The 13,177-nt window shown below is 42.9% G+C and overlaps 1 protein-coding gene across 2 annotated transcripts in view; it reads right to left on the bottom strand.

Annotated features, from left to right (window-relative positions):
• CELF2 (CUGBP Elav-like family member 2) overlaps positions 1-13,013 on the bottom strand; it is a 342,189-nt gene extending 329,176 nt beyond the window's left edge. Inside the window, exons 1-2 of one of the 2 annotated variants that reach the window (XM_026091227.1) lie at positions 12,961-13,013; positions 12,646-12,715 (exon numbers count right to left, since the gene is read on the bottom strand). In XM_026091227.1, the coding sequence (XP_025947012.1) occupies positions 12,646-12,698 (53 nt within the window). In that variant the 5' untranslated portion in view covers positions 12,699-12,715; positions 12,961-13,013. Of the gene's footprint in view, positions 1-12,645; positions 12,717-12,960 lie in introns of those variants that run through there. The other variant, XM_026091229.1, reaches the window with a different exon arrangement.
• Between the last annotated feature and the right edge of the window lie 164 nt (positions 13,014-13,177).

The following is a 13,177-nucleotide window of genomic DNA, read 5'->3' as shown; positions in this document are numbered from 1 at the left end:
AAATGAGAATCTTGTTACATTAAAACAAAGTTGTTTATAATCAACCATGCACAAGCTGTTGGTATGGCTAGCTGCCACACAAATCAAGGTTAAAACAGAACAGGCTTACAGCCGAAATACAACTAATAGGACATTATTCTTTCAGACATTTGGTTAGGCTGACAAATTTGTAACTCCATAATTTACACGGTGTCCCCATGACATGTGGCAGTGGTGCTATTGTGTATGGAGATTTTTATCATGGGAAGGAGGGGGAGGAAATCTACATTTTCCTAATGCAAATCTTCCCCATAACGATTTAGGAACGCATGCTGGCTTGCTAAAGTATACAATTTACCTATCTGTGAGTACATGAAGTTCAAGCGGCTATGGATAATTATTTTAATGCAATGCAAAACTAGCCTGCGGAACTCCTTGGCACAGAAGGTGGTTAAGATATCGCATATGAAACTTTTCTTTAAAAGTATATTCTTTAATAAGACACCACAAAAGCCTTGAAAGATTTGTTCTCTCTTTTGGCTTGTGCATTGCATCAATAAAATAAATACAGTTAGAATTCAGTATTATGAAAGAAAATTCAATTAGTGGGATTTTAACACTCTTGTATAACACAGGAATTGTCTTGTGGGAGCTGAACAGTAGTTTGTTTTATATGACCTTCCCCCAAGAGCTACAAGAATCCTGCACAGATGTTGCCAAATAAGGAACAATTCTTCCCAACCTCAGATAGTAGCTGGCCAAAGTGTGAGGACTTATATTCTTCCCCATCTGTTTTAATTCTATCTAATAGTAGATGTTCTCATCATCTTTATAAATCCCTTTTTTCAGTTCAAAGCATTTGCCACCATGGTATCTTCTGGCACAGCAGTCTACATGCTAGCTGTCACGCGGGTTATCAGTCTCAAATCTCTTGTGAGACTTTTTTTTTTCCTTTCTTTGTATTATGACAAAATTCAAGTGACAAAAGCCTAAACTCCCATTTCCGAGAAGTGCTTTCTACCCTGCAGAGCTCTCTGCCTCCCTAAATAAACAATCCTCATAAGAAAGTCCTTCTATGTCTGAAATTATTAGCTAACGATCTCTGGAAGCCCTGTGTCAAAGCCTATCTTTACCCTCTTCCTCAAGGAATTCAGAATTGGCTGCTACTGCCGAAAGGGTAGGAGGACACCATATATAGGTAACTGCTCTGTTCCAGAAGTTCACGTCTTAAAAAAAAAAAAAAGAAAGAAAAAAAATCCATACTGATCATACAGCTTCCTGCCTGCAAAGCTGATTTTATTTGATAGCACCAGACTAAGCTTCCAGCCTCCAAAGAATTAAGACATGCCCAACCCTCTGCTGCTGAACGAGTTCTGCTTTCCCATTCTGCTTTCACCATGTAGACTTGTGCAAACTTCCTGTGTGGTCTGATTACTGTTGGGTATTATAAGAATAAATGGAGAAAAAAAAAATGCGGAGCTCATTCTTTCCTCCAAATCGTCGTGTTTTGCGATGTTGCAACCTGGAGTCCAGCACTGTTTCACATCCAAAGCACAAGTTCACTGTATACATGGCTCGTTTTCATCAATGGAGCTTGGTTTTTCCTCCATGGTTACCATTTTCATAGAATCCACTTAACTTTAATCCATACCCTGAATTTCCAGTATTCAAGATACAGGCCTGTAATATGTAATAACCAGCAGAAAATTTAATAGGAAAACAGGGCAATTAATTAGTACAATAAGATTAATCCAGGTACACAGTACATTCACAGTAAGTTTCTGTACACTACAGGACATTGTGCTTTTAAGTTGTTTTTTTTGGTTTTGTTTTAAAAACAATGATTATGGTGTTTTGTGCTATCTGCCAATTTATTCCTGTCTTTTCTTTGGACTTCTCAGTTCTTTGATGCCCACCAGTAAACATCTGTAACTGCAGCAAAAATACTTCTGGCAATATTGCCTTCTTATCCGCCCTGAGTTCAGATAAAATTGGCAGTGGACCTGCGGCTTCATCTATGCTCTTTCTCCATTTCTTCTACCCAGTCATGCCACCTTGCCTGAACACTTGCGCTCTTTGTGGTGGATCAAAGTCTTTGTGCTGTTTTGTCACTGGAAGAATAATCAGCTACTTTTGGTTGTTGGATGCTCTGCTGTGCAAGGCCATACAGTATCTACAGATAATAATTACAGAAGAAAGAATATGAAGTGCAGTGACTGCATCTCAGACACGTCAATAGAAAAACCTCAGACTGTAATTCACTATAGAAAATATTGTTAGAGAGGATACTTTTAAATTAAGGGATCTCTTAGTCAGTAAAAGAGTAACTTTCTTTTTCTTGAGCAGTGGGAGGAGAAGCTATGACTGAGACTACTTTTAAATTCTTCTTATGAAAAGAGAAGATACAAGAGAGAAGATATAGGAGAAGACCTCAGAGTCTCTATTTAAAACAGTGATCTAGCCAGCTTTGAGGCTTCACCTAACAACAAATTTCACTCATAAGAGCTGCTTACATGATGTGAACTCTCATTAACAGCAGGTTTTATGAGTTGTGGGGCAAACAGAGCACCATCCTGCTCACAGATGTGGCTGCAACTCTCAGCGTACTCTGCCTTCAGCTCTGCCTGCTCTAAGAGCAGTCCCAGAGCTACAGGTGGAACAAAGTTGGCCTGGGTTAAAGATATAAACTGCTTATGCAGGCATAAATAAAGAAATAAACCTTGGATGCAAAAAAATCATGAAACTTTGGGCCAAAATGGTAGTGAAAAACTGTGATATGGCAAGCTCTGTTTCTTTCCAACAATTTAAAGCTGGTGTGCAATTCATATAGTTGGCTTACACAGCCTGTCTACAACCTAGATGTTGTAGGTTTAGGTTTGTTAACAGATTATGCCCAAGTTATTAGCCTGCTTGAATGCTGACTAAAAGAGCACAGAGCTATGTCATCTGTTTCCTTTAGATATGGAAAAAAAATGACTAGAAAGCTAAAACGTAATGTTACTCCCAAGAGCTTTTTAGAGTCTAGACTTCAGACAGTAAAACTGGACTTTAGCAAACTGGAAGGGATTCATAAAGTAAGCGCTCTAAGACACTTCTCCCCTTAGATTCCCTTTTGGTGTAAAAACTCTGTAAAGACCATAAAAAAGGCATAAAGTTTTCCGCCAAACATGTGGGGACCAACTCTCCAGTACTCTAGCAAGTCAACGGAGCTTCGCCCGTTCACAACAGCTACAAGTCTAACCCCAAAAGTCCCATAAAAGACCCTGCCAACAATTCCTGTTGGAGTCAATGAAAGTTTATATCAGTGTTTAAATACTTATCTCCACATCAGCCCATCGGAGACCTTTAATACCCTCTTCCAAACTTGTAATTCTTCTGAGGCCTCAGGCTACACAAATCCTTTATTTTGACATGTCCAGCAGAAAAACTTGAGCTTGGTCAGCAGAATTTTACAACTCTTGCCAAGACCTGTTTTTCCAGTATGGGGGAAGTCCAAGGGCTACAGTGAGACCCACCAGGTTCAGCAGTGCCAGCTACTGGCAGGGGGGGGCTGTTAAATTCTTCCCCGAGAACATGTGGGGATGTCCAGAAAGGATGTTCAGGAGAAATGCCAAGTTAGAAAGTGCATCCAGCAACTCTACGGACAYGGCATGTAAATCCAGGCTCAAACACGTGGTAAGGATCATGCACCCAGTACTTCTCCTCTTGAAGAAGCCAGGCAGAAAGCCACAGCAACCTACCAGCAACTAGAAACCGCCTCTGGGCAACATTGCTTAAAGCAAAGATTAGTCTTAGGAGTTGGAGAAGTAATCTAACTCCATCCTACAAATACTTAAAGGTAAATTTAGTTACCATTTGCAGAACCAGATAGTCTCAACCTGAAATCTGCCAGTGCCAAGATGAGCATAACAGGAGTGCTCTGGTGTCATACACTGGTTAATTTACACATTTATAACCTATTCTGYGTGCGGAAAGACTATTAGGTTAACATGTTTCTCAGAACTGGAATGCCCCCAGCTTTAAAGACTCTCCTTTGAAGTCCCTGCTATGACATATCACTGTTTTCTTTGGGACCTGGAAGCCCAAGAACCCTATTTAAAACTACAAGTCTTAAAACCAAAGGAAAAAACCCTCCCCTGCCACTGCCCTTAAGTTGAAAACTGAAGTTTGCTTCAGCCTTTCCCTAATATCATACAAATTCTTGGGCGGAATAAGCTTACTCAAACCATTCCAAATCATACTCAGATTTCCAACCCAAACTAAGTTCTGGCTCCGCTGATTCACTAATTTAATATGATAAATGTAGTCTGCAGTTCAACTATGTCAAATTCTAGAAGCAGTCTTCCACTACAGAAGACTTTAGCAAAGTTACTCGAACAAGGAAATTAATTTTCTATCAGGTGGGAATTAGCTGCATGTATAAAGTATTTCTTTTGAAGATAACCAGCTACAGGCTTTGTAACGTGACATCCAAAAAAAAGAAGTCTAGCACAGCTGACACAATAGATTTTTCCAATAATCTGAAATACACCCATTCAACAAAAGAGAGAGACAGACAATTATGAYAATCACAGGATCCTCCCAATATTTCTGCCTTTATAAAGCCTTCAGTTTTACATCTCAGTTGGAAAAAAAGAAGGAAAAAAAAATCAGTATCTGCAGATAAACAGGATTCCAGAAAGCAAAGTGATGCATTAATGTCAGCTTGGGACGGATTCAWGAACAAGTAACCCATAATGAATTGTCAGAACAAACTCCACATGCCAGGGACGCATGGACTTTCCCAGATGAAGAAAAAAAAAAAAATCAACCCCCCCCCCCAAACTAAGGAACCTCTTCCATTTGTGATGAAAAATCTTCTCAGTACTTGTGGAGAAGGCGAAACAATCACAATCAAGGAAAAAGCATCTGAGAAAACTACACAGAAATGCAATTCATAGGAGCTTTTTATTAGCAAAAATTAGTGTATGCAGTATATTAGTGCAGCAGCATGCTCAGCAGCTCATGTAAAAGAGATTGGATGGCARGTTAATTTAGGTTATGCTAAGAATTTCTGTAATACCAGAGAGCAAATATATTTCAGAGCTCATAAAAATCCAACTTTTAAATTGTTGTGCTCTCAAAAAGAGAGCCTGGCAATTAAGCATAGGTATGTGCAATTCTCAGTATAGCAACTACTGTGGGGGTTTTTTGTTTTATTTTTTTTAATGTATTTCTTAGAAACAAGAGTCCAATGCTGATCCCAATCCCTGATCCCTTGCTCAGGTCAGGCAAGAGGAAATCCTCAGGAGCAAGCCGGGGCGCTCCCGTCACCGCAGGAGAGCCTGCAGATCTCCCTGGCCTCACCTTCCGTCACCCTGTGCCGGGGACAGCACTGGGTGCAGCACCTCGAGACTAGCACAGGGTGCAGATGGTCCTTCGTGCATCTCTCCTGACTGAGGCAATGCTGCAATAAGACCTGCTAAAACAGTTTCACCCTGCTCTAATTACACCCCAATGCAGTGGTCAGTGGGATACTCTACCAAGGACTGAGAAAACATGTGCCACAAGCTACATGAAGCTGGTGAAACGCAGGCAGGTAAAGGTGCATTTCAACTGGGGGCGGTGCAAGGGGAAAGAAATTTAGAATAATGAAGGAATAAACCTATGAAAAAGAGTTATTCAAATGTGCAGCAACGAGACCAGAAATTAGCAGGTAGGCAGAGAAGGAACTGCACCCCAAAGGAGGGACTAGGCTTAGAGAGGGAGCTGATAAAGCACAGTAGCCAGTATAACTGAATTTACAAATTATCAGAAAGGGTTACTGAAGAAAAAAAAAAAAGCATCACACACACACACACAACTAAGCAATTTGCTATCGGGTACACTTCAGCCAGAGCATTCGGTTCTGGGTACCAGGCTTCAGCCAACTCCAGACTAGGAACTACTTGGGAAAGAAGCTGGTGTGCGTGAGAAATTAGAGTGAATGTCTGCGGAGGTCCCTTGCAAAGGCAAACGTGCTGATGAAAGGTTTTTAGTAAACCWGCAAGGAATGACTTGTTCTCAAAAGAGCCAAATTCTGGTTTCATTTAAGGAAATTATTTTTTATTATGGTGGACACCGGAAAGGCCCTGCACTATGTGTTCTGTGCAGACCACGAAGAGTCTCTACAGCCATGAAAAGTTTATAGCCAAAGTAGATAAGACAGGTATTATTGATTCCACTTTTACAACTGGGAACTGAGGCACACAGAGATTAAGTGAACCATCCAAACTCACTCAAAGGTTGGGAAAAGCTTGAAATTGCACCCTTATCTCTCAAGATCCAGTGCAATGCTTCCGCTGCAGGGTCACCTTTGCTTTCTACAAGCAACTTCCTCCTTACTTCCATTCCACTCAATGCACAAGTAGACAAAGCTTAAAATTTGTGATGGGTTAGTTATGAAACAGCTGCAAAGATCTGCAAAAGCATATCAGGACTCTAAATTACTTAGGAGATGAAATAGTAGATTAAAGTCAAGATGGGTAGAGTGATGCCGATAGGAAAGAATGATCCTGGTTTTACCCAAATCCTGCAACACATACATGAGTGTAACTGGGTGGGACTAATCACCCACCCAGGATTTCAGGAATGAAATTTTGAAGTACTAACAGATGCAAAAGCAGCACCCCTCAGAGTCCCACCAAAGAAACAAATCTGAGCTTGGTGCCTGAACATTAGGAATTGCTAGAGAACAAAATGAGAAACAATAYATATAGAGGATTGCTGTAGAAATTCCAGATGCATTCATATTTTTAATACCTGTTCCCTTTCCTCTCCTTTTAAAAAGGCTACTATAGACCAGAAAAAAGGTTCAGAGAAGGACAAACAACATGATTGAAGGTCTCAATCTTATCTCTGTCTGAGGAAAGATTAAACAAGGAAAGACTCTTTGGTCTGCAAAAGAAATTACAGAGGGGATACAGTGGAAGGTTTAGATTCATGAATGACATGGAGAATATGAATAACCTTTTTTTTTTTTCCTCCCCATCTGTTGCCAGTACAGGGACTAGAGGGAGCAAAACTAGCAGATAACAGGCTCAAAGACAAGGGGAAACCCCCAAACTAGAGGAGATGCTCCATCATACCGGGAAACCACTTCAAGCAGTGGTGGGCTGGCACAGCTACCACACAGCCCAACATGCAGATGCAAGGCAAAGCCGCACCTAAGAGCAGCCCTTCCAGCGCACTGCTTGGTTAGCAGAGACACAACCAGCGTGTCAAACCTCATGACTTCTTTACTGCAAGATGTTGTGGATGCTCAAAGTCTACATGGGCTGAAAGACATAACTGCAAAACCAACCCGACAAACCCATGGAGGAAGCATTAATCAAGAAAGGGACATCACTTCTGGCATAGGAAGTCCCTGCACTGCAAATTGCTGGAGGCTAGGAGAGTATTACTACACATTTGCTGTCTTACTTCCTCACTAGGCATCCGTACGGCTGGTGTGGTAACTTGACGTTACGTGCTTTAGGGGTTAGGGTAATTTAAACAGGCAAAGCAACATAGCGGCATCAGTGGAGTAAACCTCTTTGTGAAACAATGTTCATTGGAATTGGATGGCTAAATCCCCTATAAAGCACCTGGAAGATTTAACAACTCATGTCCGAATGAACAAGATGTAATGAGCTTGTGTACAGGCTTGATATGAAAAGGGGATTGTTTTTAGTAAGACAGCAAAGAATAACCGCTTATAGGACAGAGTGATATTGAATTTTAATCAGGAAAACATAAAGATACAAAGAAAAAACCTGCACAGGCTTAGAAGTGGACTAGATGACATTCTCAGCCACCAACAATAGATGCTGGAGAGTGTTACATCCTAATCTTCCATGTTCTGTTATCTTCACTTTTTCAATCACCCCATATATCCTGCCTTTATAAGCCAAACCAAGAAAAACTGCCAGTATTGTCCTCCACAAAGTGCAGAGAAAACACAGATACAAAAGATGAAAAAGAGAATAAGAAAAAAAAGCAAGAGCTGGCCCTGTTTTTTTTATCCCAGTATTACTCACTGAAGAGTTACATGTGAAGACTGAGAGCAGAAGAATCCAAACTATGTTTTGTTGCCCATATTTTATATATATTAGAACATATTCGCAACTGCCATTCCTCCTGGTGATTCTCATTTATAGGACTGCTTGGGACTTTCGTGACCCTCACTAACATGCCATTAAAAGCTATTTATTACAYGACACGTACTTTTGAAGGAGTTAACTGGAAAAACCCTCCTTCAATGTGTTTTTAGTTACTATGAGATAAACACACCCTCTTTGCTTATATATATATWTTTTTYCAAATGAGCATATTGTGGCAATTATGAGGGAATTTCTCTTCTCTGCTGACAGCCAAAATTCCATTATCTGTATTTCATGGTGGCGATGGACTCCAGCACTATGTTCCTCGGCCAAACTTTGGGGGCTTTTTTTGTTTTGTTTTTGAGGAGCRGGTGGAGACAACATTGTTCAGGTCCTCAGAGTAAAGCACATGGTGAACCAGCTGGGTTTTCTTTCCTTTTTTGAGTAGTAGTTCTATGCTGGGTGGGACCATGAGTCCTCTCACTTCATTCTTGGGTGCTCAGCTGTTGGGATTGAGCCATTGTGGGTGCTTTCCTCATTTTCCCCTAATTTTTAACTTCTTGAAGCTGTTTGCCCTATCTTAATTTGCAGGCAATCATCGGAGGAGGGTGTGGGYAGAGGACTCCTTGCCTGGAAGAGCCGGTATTACAGGCACCAACCAAACAAGCCTCAAATTGCTCCTCCTGGACTGACTAGCCAAGCATTAAAGGCACTCTTCCCTTGAAAAGACAAACTATTTACAGGCTGCTTTGACAGTGTGGGGTGGGAAAAGGCTTCTTAGAGAGAACATTTTAATTGTTACAGATTGTGTTGGCCCCATTAGAGAGCTCATTCGCTTAGGAAAGGCTGAAAAGGGGCTACTCAGCACACCCAGGAGATGCAGCCCTCCAGGAGAAGCAAGTTGCCTGCTCCAACCAGCCAAGCTGAGCTGAGCAGCTTAACAGGACTTGTGAAATTTAGGTGTGCAGGACAGTACAGCAAGAGCCCCTGCTTCACAGCCTTCAGCTCGACCACTAACTGAGGCGAAAAATCCTGCTCCTTGCTCAAATTTCACCTTGGCTTCACTAAGTCTAGTTGGGAACAACTTGTTCGTAGCAATATGGCATAGAAAGGTCACATACTTCTTCCAAAAGGGTTGCAAAGGGGTAGAAGGTCTTCCCTGCACAGGCAACGCAGGTGATTTCTAGTGCTGTGTTCGGCCTTGTTGGATGCAAAACATGGGGGAGAAGCTCAACTGGCYGATACACCCTGTCACATATGAGGGGCAAAACCAGGCTACAGAAATGCAAGAAAAGAGCACAGAAAGTTTTGGAGGGGGATTAGAGGCATCTCTGGAGGCACAGCACCTGATCCCTGTATGCCTGACGCACTAGGAGGACTATGACCCTGCTCCCACATCGCTTTGGAGCCAGGRAAACAGGATTCCCGCTTTCACCGAGGGCTCGCCAAGCATGGAGCATTTGTGGATAAATAAGGCTCTGAAGCATTTTAAAAAGGCCTGAAGGTTTGCCAAGCTCTTCTGCCTCCAAAGAGTCCCCCCAACACTGTACTTATGCTAGTCACGCTATGAAGAGCGAGAAGGCATCTACAAGGGAAGATCAGACAGAAGCATGTTAACGTCAGAGCRCAAATGTTATGCTGGGAGTTTCTCTGAAAAGAGACAATGGGAGGAAAAAAGGTCCACAAGAGCTCCAGCAGATTTACCTTCTAATAACTTTAACGTTCAGAACACTGTAAAGAAATCCCATGATATAAAACATTTTCTGAAGTTTTTTTTCATTGTTGCTGTTTTATTCTGCACATGAAGCTTTGCATTTAGAGCCTGTGATGTCCTCTCCCCCTCACCCTGATGTGAATCCAACGGGTGTTAAGACTTTCCAGAAAGTATTGCCACTCTTTCGGGTGGGACGGTAACACGGACACAAGGAAAGAAGGAGGGTCRATGCAATATTATACGCACACTCCTGTACCATACTGCCATTTATTATATTTGTGTGTATATATATATATTTAATTGCTCTGTACATTTCCCTGTGCTTTTATTTAGCGATGCTCCAGGTGGGACATGGGGGCAAATAGGGCAGGCAGGCAGCACCGTGGCAGCCCAGAGCCCCTGGGATCCCCTGCCCCCAGCAGCTCCCACCAATGCAATTATTTTGCCCCCTTTCCATGAAATCTGCCTCCTTCAGCCTTTTCGCAGTTAAGCCAAGTCTCAAATGGTGAGCGAGTCGCAGAAGGTGCACAGGAAAACAACACCGAGATTTGCCACCATAGGACACTGCTCTTGAGTTGGTCTCCGCATTTACTGCTGCATTTAATTTGTGTCTTCAAGAATCGTTTTGTGCCACCTCAGAGAAACCCACAGGCCAATTCTCCTATTTCCTGTAAATATTAACTGCAGGCTCTCTTGATATGTGTTGGGGGGAAACATTAAAAACAATAAACCCAGAGGCACCAAACTGTAATGCTGGAAACCGGCCTGAAGAGGAGACAGTGAAGTTTGTAAGAAGAGGTAGAGCTGGCATTACAGCTTAATAATCACAAGCCATAATAGCTGCATATTGGCTTCCAGTGATTTTTTGGACTATCACTTACCAGTTTACATTGCACACTGCCTTTTCACACCTTTTAACCCTCTGCATCCTGCAGTTGATGTGCACAGTGTCCAGTATGCCCAGCATTCATTACTATAAATATAAGCGGTATATTCAGAAGAGAGCATACAGTAAGTTGATTTAATCACCTCATTGACCTACTCTGGGCAGCTGTAATCTCCAGAATTCACACTAATTTCACAGAGTTGAGAAACTTTGGTCATACTTTGGGGGCAGGGGGAAGGCCAGGGAAGTATCTCTGCTTAAATCATATAAACATGTCATTTCTCCAAGAAAACAGGATTCTCTGAGGCCAACAGTCCCTCCTCCTTCTCCAGTAAACCCAGCTCTGAAGCCCCCTGGGCCATCCCTCAATCCACTAAAAACTTTGTGTCACCTGACTTGACAAGCAGAGCTATCAGAAGTGTCGGGAAGTGATAGAAACTTTACAGATAATTCCAGGGATGGCAGAGGGAGCGCRGCGAGAGCGCTTTGCTCACATCCCTGCGCCGCTCCAGCACCTTTGCAACAGGAGCATCCCCAGCACGTGCCACCCAAACCTTCCCCACCTGCCTGCCAACCTTCCCTCGCTTCAAATGCTACAGCTAAGCCAACACCTGCACCGAGGTCTCAGAATTTAAAYATCTGAGCCTTATAGTAATTAGCTTGGGGGAAAAAAATACATTATGCTTTTATTTGTACCGACAGTCCTTAGTGATTTAAAAAAAATAAGAAAAAACAACACTAAACTTGCAGTAAAACTGCTACGCCAACTCTCACACCACAGAGAAGTGTAAAGTATCTTAGTCCATATTCCTACACTCAGACTCAGAAGATGGGCAGGGAAATGTAAAGGTTCTGAAAAAAGAGAGATGAAATTCAATGCTCTGCAAATATGAGAAAAATTTGACAGTGCAATTAAGCTATCTGGTTTGGCTTTGGAAGGGTTCAACTTTCCTCTTGCAGCTCAAGACACGTTAAGTTCCTTAAAACATTGCAGCAAGAAGGTCAAGTATACTCCAGCATTACAAAAACAAACAAACACCCTCCCCCCCCCAAATCCCAGCACTTTACCCCCCCCCCTTTTTTTAAAAATGACAACCTGAACATATTACATGCAGCCTCATGTTTTGCAAGAGAGCTGAGGGAAGTAAACTTTGTGTTTAACTAGTTTCGCCAGCTATATTCCCAGATGTTTCAAATGCTTTAGTGAAGTTCCTGCAAGCCATCAGCAAACTTTTTATGGTTCAGGATTCTCCATAGGCAAAGCCAGGCAATTAGAGCAGCCTTAAGCCTGGCCATTTAACACCGTGGAGCTTCAATAGCTGCAGCACTGATCATTTTTCCCCCTGATGTATGTACTGGTTCGAGTTGCTGTTTTTCATTATTAAAAGAAAAAACGCCAGGGTAAAATCAGTAGCAACTTTTAAGTATCCAGCATATGCCTTGGAGGGACAACAAACTGTGTAAGGATTCGGCGACAAAACGAAACCAGCACATTTTTCCTCCTTTTCCCTCCCAGCCTATTTTCCCCTCCCTGATCAACTCTCACGCTGCTTTTTGCTACTCGAAAGTTTCCCACATATCCCCCTACAAGGCAAAGCGATGCAAGCAGAGAGTTAATCCTTCCGCAGTTTCAACTGGTGCTAGCCCTACTGTTAACTTTAATTTACAGAGCAATCTCTCTTTTGGAAAGAAAAAGAAAAAAAAATCATCCACACTTTCTTACTGCACTGTAACACCGAGAAGTRTATTTTGAAAATCTCCCTCGGGTCTCTCTAAACATCTGCTTAAAGGTTTGCCGTATCTTAAAGGGGGCTCTAATTACCAGCAGCTCCTCTCTCTGCTCCTTAAGCCCAGGGCTCACATTTCGATTATAACTCAAGCGCCAGTTAGGGGTAAATTTAGGGGTAAACCAAAAAATAAAAAAATAAAAAAGTGACTGTACCAAACAGAAGAAAACACAGGCCTACCTTAAAACTTTCCAGCTTTTCAGAGGATCCAAGTCAGAGATTATAGACACCATTGTATTAATAATAACAACTAAAAAAGAAAAGGGGGGGGTGGTGGTGGGAAAAAGCCGGCGCACGGAGCGCAAGGAGCAGCGAGCCCGCTCCTCGGGCCGAGGGACGGGACGGGACGGCTCCTGCCCCCTTCCCCGCCTGACGAGCGCTTGTCCCGGCTTCTCTCCACCCCCAAAACCCCCAGCCCGGGCCGCGGCGCCCCGCAGCCCCGCCGCCGCCGCCTTTTAAAGCCCTCGCGAGCTGCGCCCGCCGAGCGCCGCGGACCTCCGCGCGACCCGCGTAATCCCGGGCGCTGCCCGAAAGCTCCCCGCGTCCGCAGCGGCCGCCTCGGCTCGCCCGCGGCAGCGGCACTAGAGCAGCCGGGAAGCCTCGGGGCTTTGCCAGCAATCGTTTACAGCTTACTGCAGGCTGCAGCCTCCTCCTTTGCGGTGGCTTTTTTCCACCTCCGAGGTTTGCTTTTTTATACACACACACACACACA

This window comes from Apteryx rowi, unplaced genomic scaffold (assembly GCF_003343035.1).
Source record: "Apteryx rowi isolate R43461 unplaced genomic scaffold, aptRow1 scaffold_9, whole genome shotgun sequence".
In the NCBI taxonomy this organism is placed as follows: Eukaryota; Metazoa; Chordata; class Aves; order Apterygiformes; family Apterygidae; genus Apteryx; species Apteryx rowi.
This window is presented reverse-complemented; position numbering and strand designations above follow the sequence as displayed.